The sequence below is a fragment of the Manis pentadactyla genome, chromosome 4 (assembly GCF_030020395.1).
Source record: "Manis pentadactyla isolate mManPen7 chromosome 4, mManPen7.hap1, whole genome shotgun sequence".
Classification (NCBI taxonomy): Eukaryota; Metazoa; Chordata; class Mammalia; order Pholidota; family Manidae; genus Manis; species Manis pentadactyla.
The window spans coordinates 165,569,655-165,588,089 of NC_080022.1; the positions used below are offsets into that span (position 1 = coordinate 165,569,655).

Here is an 18,435-nt window from a genome sequence, read left to right on the forward strand (position 1 = left end):
GTCCAGGCAGGGGAAGGGGACAGGAGAACTGACCCCGCAGCCCTGCGGAAAGGTTGTATGGGCTAGAAACAGATCGGGAGGAGCTCTCCCTCCCTCCCAACCCCAAATAGAGGTAGAGAGCAGAACTGGGGGTGAAATGGCGAAACAGTCTCGGATTAAGCAAACGTGGATGGGCTGGCTAGGACTAGGAGCTGGGGGTCTCCGGGGAGGGAAGCCTGGCCCAACAGGGTTCAGTGGGGCATGATGGTTCCCAGGCACTGGGGACTGGAAGGGTCCTGAGAGCTTGATGTCCATCGTCATACAAGCACACATTCACACACAGACACCAGGTCCAGGCCCTCTACTCACACTGCTTACATACACCACACACACACTGCTACACTTAACTCACACACATATTCTTGCACTCTTGTATCTCTCTGTACCCTGTGGAAGACATGGAATCCTTACGCCGCATACCCCAAGTATACCCATCCCAAACACCTGATCTCTAAAAGTGGCCACACTTCCCCAGTGCTGTCCCAAGTGCACAAAATCTGCCCCAACCTTACTGAAGCACTCAGACAGGCAGCCTGTTTGTGCCTCACGGGACCCTAGGTCCCCTGCTGCTTCCAGCAAGCCTGGACAATCTCTGAAACTGCATACACGTAGTTTTGAGATAACTCTAATGTCACCACAGACAGGTCTGTGCACCTCCTCTCCATAAGCCCCCAAATCCACACATACCTGCCCCCTCTGAAAGCCCAATTACAACTTTCAAAGGCCCAAGGATCTTTTGCCTGATAGATTTCTTTCCCCATAAAATTTTTTAAAATTGCATTTTATAACTGCATTGTTATAAAAACAATATATTAATATCATATTTTCAAACAGTTTCTTCAGCCTAGACATTTCTTTTCTTTTTTTATTTTAAAGGAAATTAAAACATGTTCATGTGCCCTAGGTCCTTCCCGCTTTAGGCCCATTTGTCTGCCTGTCACTTGCACAGCGTGCGCACACACACATACACACATACACACCTTGGACCACCTCCCTCCACAAACACTAATGGGCAAATTCACCTCCTTCTCCGTAGCACCTGAGCCCACCTTCCACCCCCAGCCAGGAGACAGACTATAGCCCCCAGGGCTCCGCAGTGACAAGCTCTCCCACTCCTTTCTTCAAGACAGTGGGGGTTTATCTGGGCTGGGGGAGGGAGCCACAGGAGGAAGAAGAACAGGTGTGTGTGTGTGTGTGTGTGTGTGTGTGTGTGTGTGTGTGTGTGTGTGTGTTGGGTAACAACAAAGAACGGGGGAGAGAGAGAGAGAGAGAACGAAAGAGCGCTAGAGCATGTTTTGCCTCGAAGGCAGGACTTGCAGCCAATCAGAGTGCTGGAGCCTCCCTCCGCGACTCCACTATTGAGTCTATAACCGGCTGGCCGGGCGGAGCTGGCAGCATTTAACTGTGGCTTGGGACGCGACGAGAGGGCGACCGCCGGGAGGCCGGCGATGGTCTAAGCGCCCCTCGGCCTGCCCTCTCCTGAGATTCTGCGGGACCCTCCCCTGGCCTCCGGACACACACACGCCCCTCGTCCTCCGCCTCCCCCGCGCTCCTGTCTGCTCCAGCGCCCAGCGGCCCGGGCCAGCCCCGGGGAGGCGCGGCGCCCGCCAGGATGAGTGGCTCCTTCGATCGCAAACTCAGCAGCATCCTCACCGATATCTCCAGCTCGCTTAGCTGCCATGCGGGCTCCAAGGACTCGCCCACCCTGCCTGAGTCTTCCGTCACTGACCTGGGCTACTACAGTGCTCCCCAGCATGACTACTACTCGGGCCAGCCCTACGGCCAGACCGTGAACCCCTACACCTACCACCACCAGTTCAATCTCAACGGGCTTGCAGGCACAGGCGCTTACTCGCCCAAGTCGGAATATACCTACGGAGCCTCCTACCGGCAATACGGGGCGTACCGGGAGCAGCCGCTGCCCCCCCAGGACCCAGGTGAGGACCACTGGGTCGCGGGACGGTGGGGGACACTGGAAAGTTCCGGAGGGAGAGAAAGACAGGGAATTGAAGCGGAAATCTGGGGAAGTGTCAAGAGTAAGAAATGGACTGTCTCAAGTTAGAGGTGTGCTAGATGCCCCCAGAGGGGTCAGACGACCTTCCAGTCCCGAGACTGCGCGCGTTTGGGGCGTGGGGCGCACTGTGCACCGCGGTCTCGGGTGAGGATCGGCGTGGGCAAGGGGAGGAAGGGCAAGGCTGGACTGCCAGGTGACCTCCTAAGCGAGGTGCTTTTGCAGGCACTTGAGCAGGCCGTCGACCATTGGGCTGCAGAGGGTTCGGGGGTGGGCAGCGAGGTTCACTGGAAGCTCCAGGGACCCTGGATACAGGCTGAGAAGAGCGGAGGGGAGGACATGAGGAAAGGCCCCCCAGCCACGGGGAAACGGGGGAAAGCAGGGACTGAGAAGCGGAGAAGCTGAAAAAGAGAAACGTGGAGACAGCAAAAGAGACATGTTGAGACCCAAAGTGAGAGAAAGGGCAGAAGAAAGGGCCAGAGGAAAGAAAGAAAGAAGGGAGAGAAAGAAAGAAGAAAGGAGGCAGGAAAGAACAAAAAGAAGAGAGAAAGAGAAAGAATGCGAAAAAGAGAAAAAGGAAGAAAAAGAAAGAAACGAAGGAAGGAAGGAAGGAAGGAAGGAAGGAGGGAGGGAGGGAGTCTGTGCTATGCTTGCAACTTCTAAAAATCTAAAACTATTCTAAAATTAAAAACTCAAAAAAAAAAGGCGCGGAAACAGATGGGAAAGAGCAAGAGAGGAGACTGAGGGCAAGGCGGAGGGGAGCAGGCGCGGACAGCAGGCAGGCGAGGGGCTGCGGGGCTGGGAGGCGAGCCGGGAGGGCGTCGCGAGCGAAGCCGCAGCCGACGTCGCTCGGGCGGCGCTGGCGCCGGGGACGGCGCTCCGGGTGCCGGGCGCGGAGCTGGGAGCGGGGAGCGCCGTGGAGTGGGCGGCCGCCGGTCAGCTCTGTCCCCGCGGCTCCCTCCTGGGGCGCAGGCGGCAGGGCGCGCCGCCGGAAAATCCCGGGGCGAGTCGGTGGGCCGGAAGGTGGGGCGTCCCGCAGGGCCGCAGGGGGCCGCAGGCCGAGGCTGAGCCGCCCCCCGCCCGGTGCGTCGTCCGCAGTGTCCGTGAAGGAGGAGCCCGAAACCGAGGTGCGCATGGTGAACGGGAAGCCCAAGAAGGTCCGAAAGCCGCGCACGATCTACTCCAGCTACCAGCTGGCCGCCCTGCAGCGCCGCTTCCAGAAGGCCCAGTACCTAGCACTGCCCGAGCGCGCCGAGCTGGCCGCGCAGCTGGGCCTCACGCAGACACAGGTCAGTGTTGGCTCGGTGGGGCGGCGCGGCACCCTGAGGCTTTCCAGGCGCCGCCGCGCCTGGCTGGCCTTTTTAATTCCCTGCAGACCCTTGAAACTCTTTGCCTGTAGGTGGAGGCTCCCCACCAAGTTTCAGCTTCTATCGAAGTTTCTGCATTAGCACGTGCACAGGTGTGCATATTTGTGAACCTGTGTGACTGTCTGTCACAAGGAGAGGTGCCTCCCTCTACTCCAGATTCCCCAGCTCCCATAGCCCCCCAGTAGTGCTGGTCACTCAATAGACGTCCACATGGTATCTTCCTCCCAGGCTAGACATGTGTGTGCAGAATGTGCATCTAAACACGTATCCGTGTGTATAATACTTGCACACATGCTAGTGGGTCTGGGTCCACTTGGGAATACTCACATAAGAGGTGCAAAACTTCAAGGGTCATTGTGTTTATAAATGGAGGGGTACATGTATGAAACTGCACAATGTGAGTACACACACAAAAATGTGTGCTTGTATCAAAACACCACATTCTTGCTCAGCACCCAAATGCTCCACCCCTTCCTCTGCCTGGAGCGAAGAAGGGAGACTCCCCACCAGGGGGATATGGTCTCAACAGTGGGACAACCCCCCCCCACACACACACCCCCAGTCTGTCCCTAAAGCCCTCAGCAGCCTCACGGGAGGAGTGGCAGATGCCCTGCTCCCTGCAGGTGTTGACAGGCGGGACTGAGTTGCGGCTGCGTGGGGCCCAACTCGACGGGAATCTGGGTCACCCGGTGAGGAGCTGATTCATTGTTTGTACCAGTCATGGGGTGGGGAGCTGCAAGAAGAGGGGGAGATACCCCAAGGGAAATTTGGGGAATCATGGCTCACCTGCTTCTGAGTCCCCAAGTCACCCCCATTGCCCAGCCCTGGAGGGATTCTCTACACCTGAGTGTGTGAACATGGGTACTTGTGTTTCTGGGATGTTTATCTGGGTGCATCTGTGCATGTGTGCATCTTTATAGTCTGCTGTCTGTGCATGAAGCTGTGAGTAGGTATGTTCCTGTGCATGGAGATGCTTATGTGGGTGTGTGTTTTTCTCTGTGTATCTGTGTGCCTCTGCTTCCGGGTTTCTAATGTGAACAAAATGTCACCAATTGCCCATCCTCCCCTTGGCTGCCCTTTTTGAGTGCTTACTGTATACCAGGCTATTCTAAGTTCTTTATCTTTCTTACCTTAAATGAATCTCATAATGACCCTATGAGGTAGGTAATGGTGCCACCAACATCCCCATTTTGCAGGTAGGGAAGAAAGAGCCAGAGAGGTTAAGTAACTTGCCAAGGTCACACTCAGTAAGTGTCAGAGTGGAATGTGGACCTGGGCAGTGGAATGTTCTCTGCCAGAGAGTAGAAAGATGCTGGCCTGGGAGTCAGGACATTTGGGTTTTACCTGTGTCTTGTGTGACATTTGGGTGCTGGCCTCCCCCTCTCTAGGCTGGGTTCCCCTCAGGTTTCCACTCAGCATTCTGAGAGGCTAACTAGCTCCCCCTTTCTTCTCCGGTGCAGGTGAAAATCTGGTTCCAGAACCGCCGCTCCAAGTTCAAGAAGCTCTACAAGAATGGGGAGGTACCGCTGGAGCATAGCCCCAACAACAGTGATTCCATGGCCTGCAACTCACCACCATCACCCGCCCTCTGGGACACCTCCTCCCATTCCACTCCGGCCCCTGCCCGCAGTCAGCTGCCTCCTCCGCTCCCGTACAGTGCCTCTCCCAGCTACCTGGACGACCCCTCCAACTCCTGGTACCATGCACAGAACCTGAGTGGACCCCACTTGCAGCAGCAGCCGCCACAGCCGGCCACCCTGCACCATGCCTCCCCTGGGCCCCCGCCCAACCCTGGGGCTGTGTACTGAGCACCCACCTGGCCTGAACCTCCCACGAAGGACCCCCCCGGGGACCAGGCAGAAGGCGCCTCTGTTCCTAGCCAACACTCAGGAATCATCAAGGAGTGTAGGGGAAGGGCACCTCTCCCCTTACCTTGCTCCTTTCTCCAGGGACTCAGGAGCTTCCAGATGAAATTTGCATGGACCAAGAATGTCCCCTGAACCTCCCTCCTCCTGCCTAGACACAGGGGGACCCCTCCAGATGCTGGGGTACTCCACTCCAGCTGGGACAGGTTGTCCTCTTCTACTCTAGGAGCCTGGATTGGCTTTAAATAGCCCATCACCTTCCAGTTTCTAAACCTTAGTACTCAGTCCCCAGACTGGAGACCATGGGGACTGGGGAGACTGGGCATTTACAGATCAGCCTGGGCCAAGTCCCAGGTGCCATGGAACCCGCGACCTGCCAGGCCTGGTTCCTCCTAAACCATCTGTGGCTCCCCATTTTCTGAGCATCCCCCTGCCAAAAAGACATTGGACATGGTGACTGGGACTCAGGGTGGGGACCTCAACCAGCCCCCACCCGCACTTCTAGCCCTCATTTAAGATTTGAGGGTTAAACCAAAGAAAACCCCCCAAGTGAGAGAATCTTTTAATATTTGTGGCTTTAGAGGGAAGAACTCAAGGAGCCATCTCCCTCCTCTCTCCTGCGCTGGTTGGAGAGGAGGGATGGGGCTCACATGTCTTTCCTAAGGACTTATTTCTTCTTCCATGTATAGGACTTTGCACAACTTTGGTTTTAAAAGCTGTTGAAAAATAGGAAAACAAAGGGCATTGTTAACAGATAGGACCAATCTCCCCTTTGAGGGCACCGCTGCTCTGCCCCACTCCCACCCACCTCTTCCTCTCCTCCAGTAAGTTGGCAATTTGGGCGCCAAACCCCAAATCTCCAAGGAGACATACCAGGCAAGACAAACCCCAAATGTCCCCTTTCCGGTGACCTTGGAAACAGATTGCTCCCACCCAGATGGAGAATGTTGGTAGGAGTGAGGTACTCTGGGAGAGGGGAGGATTATAGCTTGGTGCCTTAGGGATGAGGGGGTGGCTTTCTGGAGGGCTGGTGGCACAGCCCCTCCCTGGCCCAGACATCCCCCCAGAGCTAACTTTCCTCCACGCTGATGTGGTCAAACATCGAAGAAAAGGGGAGGTAGTGGCTGTCGCTATATATATAGCGTGTGTGTTTTTTTAAAGCAACAGAGAGAAGCAGCCTCCTCCCCACTGTGGCCCCCTGTTTATGTGGCCCTCTGTCCCAGGCACACCTGTCCTGTGTTACTGCCGGGACCAAGGGGGATGTGGCCTGGCTCGATGTGGGTTTGGTGGCATTGTAGGAGCAAGACAGACGTGGTGGATCTCGAGGAGTCCTACCCCAGGGAGATGGAACAAAGCCAGCTCTCACTCCCTCTCAGCCTTCTCATTTCTGCTTTCCTACTGGACCCATCTTTATATATAATGTTAATAAACAAGAAAATAACCACTGAGCTCTTTGAACTGGAGGCTGGAGGCAGACACCTCTCCGGGTAGGGCCTGGGAGTTGGGGAAGGTGGCTGGGGGGAGGCGACTTCTGAGCCTCCAGGGGCTCCTGCGGTCTGCTGGGGCTCTGGGCTCAAGGCCTTGGATGGCAGGTGCTCCTGACCCCAAGGCTGCCCCCAATCTGGGCAGGCCCAAGTGGTTGGGAGGCTCCCAGCCATGGCCTCCCTGACTCCACTCTGCTTGGCAGCTTGGCGTTCCCTGCCAGCCAGCTGCCCTCCGCCACTGCCGCTGGGTCACCTCAGGGCTGTTCTTTGATCTTGGGCTCACACGCAGACATGCTGGCACACGCGTGTAAACCCCCTGCCTCCACACCCAGGCACTCCCCGGTCCCTCACCCTCCTGTCTATCCCTTGCAGCTTGGGGTGAGGGTGGGGCTTCAGGCAGGGGGAATACCACTGCGCCCACAGCTGGCAGGGACCCCAGTCACTGGCGTCCAGGCTGGACTGTGGGAGCCAACAGACAAGGGGGCTTCTCTGTTCACCTTCTCAGGGAGGGCTCAGGCCCTGACTCCGCCTTTCCTTCAGCCACTGACGGCCTGGGCCAGCACTGCTGCCACCCTCCTCTTCGAGCTGCCCAACTCCAAGACTTTGGAGACTTCTGAAGGTAGTAGAGTGAATGGAGGGGTGTGAGTGACACATCCTGATGCAGACGGGAGACAGCACGAATGCATGCATACACTTGTGAAGCTACTGCTCTCTCTTACACACATGGACCATGACGCACGGTGACACCTTTCTGCCACTGCACACACATGGACCCCCATGGAGGCAAGTGGGTGGTGGTGTGCAGACACAGACATAGACACACACACCCGAGACACCTTAGTATCACACAAATGTATGAGCACTGCAAGAGATAAAGTTCCCCCAAAACACAAATGCACAAACAGGCATCTCAAGTCACCGCCACATCACACGCAGGCACGCACGTGCTCACACCCCCCCCCATGGAGGCAGAGGCAGCTCCCTGTACTGGGAAAACTCTTGGATTGAGGATCAGCAATGCCACCCAGTAGCTGAGGTGACCCAGCTCAGCCTGAAACCTCCCTGTCAGTCCCTCAGTTTCCTCATCTGTCAAATGGGGAACAGTCCCCACCCTGTTGGCCTCTGGGGCTGGAGAGAGGCACAAAGCAGAATAAGGATGAGAAAGCAGGAGGAAGGGTCTCATGCTTGCCCCAAGGGCCTTGTTCGGGAGCAGTCACTGGCGAATGACAGAGGGGCTCTCTGGGCAGGACTTCAGAACAGTGAGGACCCCCAGTCCCCACTTCATCCTTCTCCCTCTCAGAAGGCAGGCCCTCCCCTCCCCCCATGCCTGAGGGAGGTAGAAGGGAGGAGGGCCTTCAGCCCATGGATGCTAGCCGGGCTGGCAAGGGTTAAGTGGCAGCTGCCAGGCAGGGCTGAGCTGAGCAGTTTGGTTTGAGGGCTGCGTGCAGGCAGGAGCAGCTAGGCGGCAGCCGGGCAGACTTGCTGGAGACACTGCATTTTATTAGGGCTGGGCTGCCAGCAAAGGGAGGGAGAGGGGAAAAAAGGGCAGAAAGAAAGAGGAAGGAAGGAGGGAGGCAGGGCAGGCAGGCTGGCGGGCGGGCTGCTAGGGATAAAAGGATGTTGTAAGCTCCCTAATTCCTCCCTGCTCATCCCTTCTCTGTCAGGCTGGATTAACTGCCCAGGCGACCTCCTGCAGAGGTCAGCCACACCCCTGACCTCCCCTTCCTCCTCTCCTCACCTCCAGAGGACAACACCGGTGGGGTTGTCCTCTCCAGCCCTGGGGGTGGGGGAGAAAGGACAGGGGCTTGGGTGGGGGACCAGGCAGAGTGCCAGGGTGGGGCTGCTGAGCCTATCTTCTGCCAGGTGCTTCTTGACTACACCCATTGCCTCGTGACAACCTTTGGGGAAGAAGAGGGGCCTAGGGAACCCCAGTCTGCCCTGAGGGTCACTGTTCTCCAAACCTTAGTAACAGCTGACATTTGCTAAACTCTTACTCTGTGACAGGCACTTTGCATGTGACCTTCATAGCAGCCTTGGAGGTGGATGGTATAGTACCCATTTTTCAGATGGGGAAACTAAGGCTCAGAGCAGTCCTGTCTCCATCAAGCTCCTATAGCTAATATGTAGCAATGATGAGGCTTGAGACCAGGTCTTTCTGGAGAATGGGCGCTCTTAAGGGGCTTCTCTACAGCTCAGTTTACTAAGATGCTGCAGGGCAGAGTGTCAGAGAGCTGAAGCCACTGCAGCTCCACCCACTCCAGCCTGCCAGCCCCCCTCCCTGGGTTCATCCCTGGGAGAAGTGGAATGGGGAGGAGCCGGTCCTAGGAAAAGCTTAAGGCCGAGGTCAAGAACGTGCACGCTGGAGTCAGCTGACCTGAATTGAATCCCGCCTCCACCACTTCACTGACTTTGTGATCTTGGGCAAGTCACTTAACCTTTTCAAACCTCAGTTTCCTCATCTGTAATGTGGGGATAATGTTACCTACCTAGCAGCGTTGTTGAAAGGATTAAATAGGATAATGTGAGTAAAATGCTTCACAAGGTACCCAGCACATGATGAAGACTGCTCAGTTAATGAAAGTTGCTGCTGACAATGGTGACAGGATTGATGAGGCTTACTCCCCACCTTGCCTCCTGCCCTGCCCCACCCTATCATTCCCCCAGTTCAGACCAGACCCCTTGGGTGCACGTGCCACACTAGTTTATCCACACATCTCCATACACTACAGAATGGAGTGAGTCAACCAATATTATTGAGCACCTGCTATGTGCCAGGCAGTTCCAGGAGCTAGTACAATAGATGAGTGAAGCCTGGGGAAGGGAGGCACAGACCCGTGCTAGGTGCTCCAGGGCCAGAAGCAGGGCCTGCCCTGGAGAGGCCCTGAGCTGGGGAAATGTGGCATAGGAAGGACTGGACACGCTGTCAGAGGAAAGGGCAGGGAAGCTGGTAGCCGGTGGAAAGGAAATCTGGGAAGGCTTCGTGGGTGAGGCAGCATGAATGATGCCTTGAAAGGAGAACAGCAGCAGGATAGGCAGAGCTGGGGTCTGTGAACATCCTCCCTGTGTGACACACCACCTACGCAGTATCTCCCCTTCCAGGACTCAGAGCAGAGAGGAGGGAGAGCCTGAGAACCGCAGCCCCGCGGATCCTCATCCTAGTTGGCTGGAGCCGAGGCTAAAGCAAGGGAAGCATGGATTCAGAGGGTCCCTAAATCCTTCTCCAGGTGCTGGGCTCAGAGAAGGGCCAGGGTGTTGCAATTCCCAGCTGCTCAAATGTGCTGGCAGCCCCTCTGACATGGTGAACGTGGGGAAAGGAAGCTCCTTGCCCCCCTTCTCGGAGGGAACAGGCCCTGCCCTTCTCACCTGGGGAAGTGGATGAGGATTGTCTCTGCCCCTGTCCCTGAGGCTCCCTCCCTTTAAGGGGTCCCAAGCACTAAGGGATCTTAGAGACCTCACCCCAGTTCAGCCTTCTGATGCTATCTGTCTCAGCAACACACCATCACTACACTTACTCCCCAGTCCAAAGACCCCCCCAACTTCCTTGCGGAAGGGGGTTCAGGGCAGCTGAGACAGGACCCCTGATAGGTAGCCTCCCAGCCCCCAGGTGAGGGCTCTGGTTGTCTAAGTCAGGCTAAGTTGCATCAACTGAGCCCCGAGGGGATGGAAGAGGAGGGGAGGTGAAGAGGAGAACCTACTGGGGAGGAGCAGGGGGATTCTTCAGCCAGCAGCACCCTGGCCTCTGTTTTTCCAGCTTTAATTGCAGCGTTAATCACCTTAATAAGCTGTTTACCAACCATGCAGCAGCCTGCGACTGGAAAACTAGAAGCCAAAAAGTGCTTGGAGATGAGTGTCCTCTGTGGCATGGGGAGGGGTTCAAGAAGACAGTGTGTGGGGGCCCTGGTGGGGCTTGGGGCAGAGGGAGCAGGTGGGGAGGTCTGGCAGAAAAGAGTGGGGCCAGGAGTCAGCAAGGCCAGCATTCAGCTCTTCAAAGGGGTGCCTCCCCCTCCCCCAGAACCCCTGAGTCAACTCCTCAGGATGACCTTCCTAACACCCAGCCTGGGTCCCAGCCCCATCTTCCTCCTTTGTCATTCAGCCATCTGGTCGCTACAAACTAGGCGACTCCTTTCATGTCCCTGGTCCTAGCTCTGCGGAGGCAGAACCAACATCTCACCTTCTTTACTACCTCGTCCCCAGCACAGGCATGGGCCATATGGAATGTTTGCATCTGCCCTGGGGAGGGCTGCTGGGCTGGAGGCAAGGGGCCTGAGGAAGTCTTTAGACCAAGGTCCTGGGGACACATGGGGTGAGGGCAGGGATTCTGCATGTTCCCCCTGACATGCTCCACCCCCAGGAGCCTAGCCCAGGCTGGAGTGGTAGATGCTCAGAGCATTGAATGCCTGAATGAGTAAATGAGGTGACAGAGAGCTCTGGGCCCCTCACACAATCCCTCTCAGCATTGGTTCCCACTCCCATCAGATGAGGGGCTGCCAAGCTGGGGGGGAAATGATAACTGCCCCCCTCTCTTGGCTTTTGGGGCTAAATGACACAAGAGGAAAGCCCAGCACCCAATCTCTGCTCCTGAGCCCTGCAGGAACCAACAGTGATTGCACCCTTACCGGGCATCATCTCATCTAGCCATCCCGAAGCAGTGCCAAGAGACTATGTGACTTGCCCAAGGTCACACAGCAAACAAGGGGCAGTGCCATGAGTGCTGGGGCTCCTCTGCCTATGCCAGGCATTACTGAACAGGCATTACTTAATGGGCTCTGAAACCCTGGCCTCCAGATGCAAAACCAAGTGTGTCTTCTCGACAACAAGCAGGTCAAACCTCTGTATTGCTCTTCAACTGGCCAAGTATGCTGGCTGGTGAATTTAGGAGACTTCCTGTGGTGGGGATGCGGAGAGTGTGAAATTGGCTTGTTGAGCCCGTGAGAGTCCTGGGAAGCTCAGAGGGCCTGGAAACACTAGGGAAGTATCTGGAGTCTGGTGGCTGCTCTGCTAGAAGTTTGCAGTTTGAGAGAAGGAAGGGCTTAGGGGCTAGGGTAGCCTGAATAGGCACCCCGGAAGGAGGCAAACCTGGGGAGGGGGGCTGACAGGAGGCAGGGCCTCAAGGCCCAAATTCCTGGGTTGTCTCCTGGGGCAAATCAGAGCAGGATTGGAAATGTCTGCTGAGTAAGCAGGGAACAGAGACTCCACACCCTGAAGGATGAGCTGGAGTCGGGGAGGGGGCATTTCCCCCCACCGGGGCAGTTCACCTTGCACCTGGCAAACGGCAGCAGCTGCCCTTCCCTGAGCACCGAGGGTGCCTGGCCACGTCATGCAATGCATGTGGCACTGTCCCACGCCCACCCCTGGAGCCAGCCAGGCCTGCCCTGAGCTCAGGAGCCACCAATGGGGGAGGGGAGTGGTGCATCCTCCGCTAAGGGAGGGTAATGTCAGAAGCTGAGGAAAAGAAGAGGCCAGAGGGAGCAAAAGGTTTTCTGGTGAGGAAGGGAAGTGGGAGAAAATTGCTCCCACATGCAAACTCACATCCTCCCACCATCTGGACAGGGAAGATGCCAACTGAGCACCTACTGTGTGTCAAGCCCTGTGCCAGCAGCTTCCACAAGCACAGTCTTATTTAATCTTCTCAACAGCTTGGCGAGGTCTGCCGTCATTATTTCATTTCACAGTTGAGATAACTGAGGCTCAAAGAGGTTCAACAGCTTCCCCCTAAGTGCCCCAGTGATTCGGAGGAAGGGTTCACCCTTCTGAATCTTTGGCCTTGTGGGCCTCTCACCACCCCATGGCCTCCAAGACTGAAATGAAGAGAAGTGGAGGAGGCCAGGCTCAGCCTTTCCCCTTGTTTCCAGACATGCCCTGTGCCCTTAGAGAAACCAGAATTGTCCATAGATGGGACACACGTGTGCGAACAGGCAAATGTATGCACGCACCTGAACTCAAACCCTGGGCTTTCACACTTCCTAGCTGTGTCACCTCAGGTAAGTCACTTGCTGTCTCTGAGCCTCACTTTGTCTTACCTACAACATGGAGCTAATCGTACCTATCTTGCGGGGCTGCTGAGGATGTTAAATGAGATACCACAGCTTAGCACAAAGCTTTAACAAACTGTATTGTCAGTTTTAGATGAAACTAGCCTGTGTGCAGTTAGGAAACTCTTCAGTTGGCCTAGGGAGTTCTAGGCATCCCCCAGTGGGTCCAAAGTTGACACTTCCTCCTTTGTGGAGGGAGGTTACATACTGGGAATTCCTTCTTCTACTGGGAAAGTGTTTTCTTTATTCCAACCTAAGTCTACCATGCTTCATATGTAATGAATGGATGGCCAGCAAGGACAGAGCCATGTGCTGAACCTTAGCATTAGTGGAAGGGGAGAGGGCAGAGGTTAATATCTTTCAGTTTCTAATCAGCTAAAAATCTGTTCCCACATTTATATACTTATAGTATTTTGTTATTTTGTATTTCTATTGTAACTGGAATATTTTTCCTTATTTATTGCTGGACTGGAGAATAGATATTGATGTCTTATCTTGTATCCAGCCACTACACCACAATTTTCTTAACTCTGGAAGTTTTTTTCCTCCCTTGAGTCTCTGGAGTTTTCTAGGTATACAATCAAATATCAGTAAAAAGAAATTGTTATATTTCTAATTTTTAGCCTAGTAGAAGGGATCCTAGGGTTACAGAACGGGTAAACTTTCACGAATGAAGAAGTAAGAGGCCTTGTCTGCCTCTGCACTAGCTCTGAACCAAGCAGGTACTGGATGGTCCCACCTCTTCCGGCAGCTTCTCACCTGGGATGCCCTCTGAGAGCACATCAGATATCCTTACCCTTCAGCCAGCCTCCTGCACAACTTCCTCTCCTCTTCACAAAACAGCTTCTGTCCAGCCCACCACTCACGCTGCTCAGGGTCTGGGGAAGACAGCCAGACTAGGGTTCTACTCTCAGGTGAAGACCAACAGAGGAACAAGGGCACTTAGACAAGATCCCTCATGGACAGAGGTTTTTCTTGCTTGGCAGTCGGAGATGTAACTAACCGTTGCTGGATCCTTACTATATTATAAAACGTTTTGCAGGTTTTTTGTTATTAAGGTATCATTGATATATACTCTTATGAAGGTTTCACATGAAAAACATTCACCCATATTATCAAGTCCCCCCCATGCCCCATTAAGTCACTGTCCACCAGTGTAGTAAAATGCCACAGTAAAATACCTTTTGTGTTTTAATTCACTTGTCCTCACAACAACTCTGAAGCCCATGCTATCATTATCTTCATTTTCCAGATGAGGAAGGTGAAGTACTGAGAGGTCAGGAAACTCGCCCAGGGCTATAGAGCTGGACTTGAACTCAGGCATCCTGCTCTTTATGATTTTGTGTTCCTGGGAACAGAACTATACCCTTCACCATTATGTGGTAAAGCTGGTGGGTCAGAGAATTTAGTGGGTGGGGGAAGAGAGGCACTTTGAGCACCAAGTCAGTATGGCCGAGGTGAAGGGGTGAGCTGCCGTATCCCCTGGCATGCCTGGTATATTTCACAACTTACCAAGGGTGCACTGGCTCTGCTTCCATGACCTCTGAGATATTTCGATAGTTATTTCCACTGCATCAGTGAGCAATTAGAGACCCAGAAAGGTAAAGTGACTTACCCACAGCCTCTCAGCTGAGTGTTCCAGAGACTCCACGAAACCTCTCTGGAGAAGGAAACAAATTTTATTGTTCAAGGAGCCAGTGGGGACGATTCTTATTGTTCAGATGGGGCTGCCAAGGATCTGAGAGTGGGAGGGACCCACATCTAGGGATGAGTCCCAGGGCAGATTCAGTCTTTGGAGAGGGAGTTTGGAGGACTTGTGGAGGTCACCAAGGGTGGAAGAAGCCTGTATTGGTGGATCCAGCTGATTGCCCTGGGCCTGGGGAATGTGACAAGAGCCCCGCAGAGGCATGTCAGGAGCCTCTCGCAGTCTGGCTTCCCCCAGGATCTGTTGGAGCAAAGAATTCCCGGTAGCTCCAGGGCTGGGAGGAGGAGTTTGCAGCAGGCCCCAGCTTGCAGAGACAGAGAAAGCAGCTCTTGGGTCCAGCCTGAGAGGAGTGGCCTACTAGCTATGCGGCAGGCAAGGTGGGTAGTGGGAAGGGTTGGACCTGGCCAGGGCTCACATGCCCCCATCCACTCCTAGTCCACTGCCCAACCCCATGCACTGAGGCCCTCCACCCCAAAGAGAGTGGGGGCACCAGTGCTGGTGTAAGTGATTAGGCAGAGGAAGGAAACACTGAGTGGGGGAGGCCCCAGACTGCAAAGGAAGGCCAGTGTCCTGTTCCTTGGCAACCTCCTGTGTGAGGGAGGAGTACAAGTCCTGAGGTGTAAGGCACACAGTACAGAGAAGGTGATTAAGGGGGTTGGCTTCCAGGCAGAAGGGATCCCTGTACAGAGTGGGGAAAGAGTGATACCACCCAGGGACCCTCGTGATCTAAGTCAGACAGTTTAAACTCCATGCTCCCAGCCATGTGACTTGGCCTGTATGTTATTTATCAGCTTGAAGTGGGGAAGCTAAGAGGGTGGGGGACACAGGCCAGCGTGGAATTCCTCACGCTGGCCAAAGAGTCTTCCTTCAGTCTGACCCCAAATGCAACTGAATTCTGAAAGGGGATGGTTCGGATGAAGCTGAGAGGAATATATTCCACATATATTCCACAGAGAGTGGCTCCCTCCCCTGGAAATGAAGTAATCTCTCCATTTTGGGGCCAGAGAGGCTGAAGGCCTGGAACTGTGAAGAGTTGAATCAGAATCCTTGATGTTTGGAAGAAGCTTGGGGCCAATCCTTTCCCTTCCTGGGCTGGCCAGACATGTTCCCCAGGATGCCAATGGGGCTGAGTACCTTAGAGTCATCAAGCTATGGAGCTGGAAAGAGCTGCAGAATGCATGTGCTCTATTGGGGGAAGCAAAGCCCTGTGCAAGAATAGCCTCCGTTCTGATGGGAGACTGGCTCTGCCTTACAAAAACTCCAGGCCGGGGTGGAAAGTTGTGGTAGACCTGCATCAACTCAGGATTTGGCAAGAGAATAATCAGCTTCAGAGAGAGTATGTAACTTGTCCAAAGTCACACAGCAAGTACCAGCAGGGCAGTGCTTTCCCCCTCACCTTGTAATCCCAGGTCCCCTTCCTCCCTCCCTGGGCTAGTTGCTGTCAGGGCAAGGGAGCAGAGAGATCAGTGGGGACACCTGAGAAGACAGAGCTTGGGTGCCTGCGCCATGGCTAGAATTGATGGCCATGTCTGGGAGCTGTGGGATGTGCCAGGAAGGGCTGGGATGGGAGCTCTTGCCTAGACAGGGAAAGGAAGGAGACAAGGCTTCAGGGAACAAAGAAAATAAAGTCGTAATAAAATTATTGAGTTTCTGTGGCCATTCGGTCTCCCTCCCCAGCTGCTCACCAGGGAAAATATTCCCAGAAAATAGGAGATGGAAAAGGGGTGGGAGAAGGGAGAGATAGAGAGAGACAAAGAGACCAATCCTCCCTGGCTGCCCCGCCCACAGTCCCACACAGGGAAGACCATCTTTGTATTCCTGGGTATGTTTCAGTCTGTTTCTGCATATGCTTAAGTCCCTGTGCATCTTCTTGGTTCATTCCTGTGTGCTGTGCTTCTCTCTGTGAGTATATAACCTGTGTGTGTGTGTATTTCTCTGTATATGTCCACGTATAGCCATGGGAAAGCTTCATGCACATGTGCTCATATGTCTCGGTGTGGCTTTGCCCACTTCATGTATGTATGCTGTTGTGTGTGTCTGCCTGCCTGTGTGTGCACACACACATGTGTGTGTGCCCTTAAGGTCCCTGTGCCTGGGACCCTGCATCCACCTGTCTCCACGTATTTGTCTGGGGCCTTTGTATTTTGAAGTTTGGGGTGGAAAAGTTCCCCCTTTTGAACCAATCTGAACAGACCAGGAAAGGGGGAAGGGGAGGCATGGAGGGGTGGCCATTTCTCCCTCCCTAAGATTTTTTTGACATGGACGGTTAAGAGAGAGAGCAGTCAGCAGTTGCCAGGGACTCCCTGGCTCCCGCAGGTCCAACCACCAAGTTTCTCAGAGAAGGGATGGGGCAAGGGTTGGATGGGGAGAAAATGGAGCTGAAGGAGCCCCTCCTCTTCCCTCCTTGGAATGGGAGAAGCAAGGCGAGAGCATGAGAGGGAAAGGAAGGTAAGAAAGAAATTCTTTGGGGTCAGTGAATTTTTCTTTTCCATCATTATTATTAAAACCATTACTTGCCGCCTGGAACAGGGCCTCCCAGGTACCCTAGACCCTTGAAAACCAGCTACCTCATGGGCAGGGTTTAGAGTGGTGTTGGCAGAGGCCTGAAGCCACTTTTGTCTCTGCGCCTGCCTCCTGGCTTCTACCTCTGATTCTGTCTGCTCCATTACCAGCCCCCTCCCACCTCCTCCCAGGCCAAATGAGCCCTGGCAAGGAAAGAGTTACTCCAGGTGCCTTGAGGTGGGGGATGCTTTTCTGAAGGCAGAGGCTTCAGCGGCCCTGAGGACAGAAAGTTGAGAGGAGATTTGCCACCACCACAATGGAAGGAATTGAGATTAGACGCCAGGCAGCACTAGAAAGCGTGAGATGAGGGGAGGAGAGAGTGTCTCATCACTCTGTTGGAAACAGGAAGTCAGTGGATGCCTTCTCTGGCCTTTCCCCTCTCTACCCACATCGAATGTAAGTTCTGGGGAAATCCACGATCTACAAGCCCCGTCTACACAGGCCTCATCTACCCGGATAACATTCCAGTGACTCTGGACACAATCCCAGAGGCAAGTCCAGGCATCCAAACTCAAATGAGGTTTGGAGCTGAGTAATCAGCTGTTAGGGCTATGCAGACATTTTGTCGGGGAACAACCAGCTCCCCACCCCCACCTTGCAGAGAGGATTTGGGGTGGGGGAGGGGCCGTCTGTCACTCAGTGTCTTCCCAGCTCCCTCCCACCACCACATTCTCCCCTCTTCCCACCTGCAAGTAATTTGGCCAATGGGAGGGCAGTTAAGATTGCGGTGTGGAATCCTTCTGGTCTGTGTGCATTTGGTGGGGAGGGGGCTACGTCCTTTCCCCCAGACCCCGTGTGCCCTTTTTCTCTTCACAGCAGCAAATTACTTGTAATTATCTCACATTGAAAGACTTCAGGAGCTGCTCCCAAAATTGCTTTAATTGAATTAATTGAATCTCATTTTGTTGGGGGAGAAGATGGGGGGCATGTCTTAAAATAGCACAGGGAGAGGGAAGGGAAGCCCCAAGTCAGGTTTCCTGTGGCTGAGACCCTTGAAGGTAAAAGACTGTGTCCCGGACTCTCTGTTCCCATGTTCTAGTCTCAGCTGATTTCAGACACCCACTGCTGCCAGCTCTTTTGCATTTGGGACCTTGCCTGTGTCCTGCTCCCAAATGGGCCCTCAGTGGCCACTCAGACTCCCCAAACACACATGGAAGTTCTCCTGGGAATGGCAAATGGCATGGGGCAGGCCAAAGCCAAGATCTGGGAGAAGCAAGGAATGATGGTGCCAGGAGCAGAAACCTCCTCTTTCTCCACACCGACATACCATCCCCTGTCCTAGCCTCGGGGTGGCCAGGACTGTGTGGGGTTCTTTAGGCTCCAGCCCCATTCCTCCTCCCTACCCTCAGGAGGCAGATTGGCCAGAGGCG

General features: G+C 54.5%; 1 protein-coding gene across 1 annotated transcript; it reads left to right on the top strand.

Moving 5' to 3' along the window:
• The first annotated feature begins 1,423 nt into the window (after positions 1 to 1,423).
• Positions 1,424 to 6,724, top strand: DLX3 (distal-less homeobox 3). The gene is made up of 3 exons (XM_036879850.2): positions 1,424 to 1,976; positions 3,149 to 3,339; positions 4,878 to 6,724. The coding sequence occupies exons 1-3, from the start codon at positions 1,652 to 1,654 to the stop codon at positions 5,223 to 5,225; spliced, it is 864 nt and encodes a 287-aa protein (XP_036735745.2). The 5' UTR covers positions 1,424 to 1,651; the 3' UTR covers positions 5,226 to 6,724.
• Positions 6,725 to 18,435: the final 11,711 nt, after the last annotated feature.

Excerpts from the sequence above, each read along its gene's own strand:
- DLX3 (XM_036879850.2), top strand. The coding sequence starts at position 1,652 with ATGAGTGGCTCCTTCGATCGCAAACTCAGCAGCATCCTCACCGATATC. Across the intron at positions 1,977-3,148 it reads GCTGCCCCCCCAGGACCCAG|TGTCCGTGAAGGAGGAGCCC; the intron begins GTGAGGACCACT and ends CGTCGTCCGCAG. Across the intron at positions 3,340-4,877 it reads TGGGCCTCACGCAGACACAG|GTGAAAATCTGGTTCCAGAA; the intron begins GTCAGTGTTGGC and ends TCTCCGGTGCAG.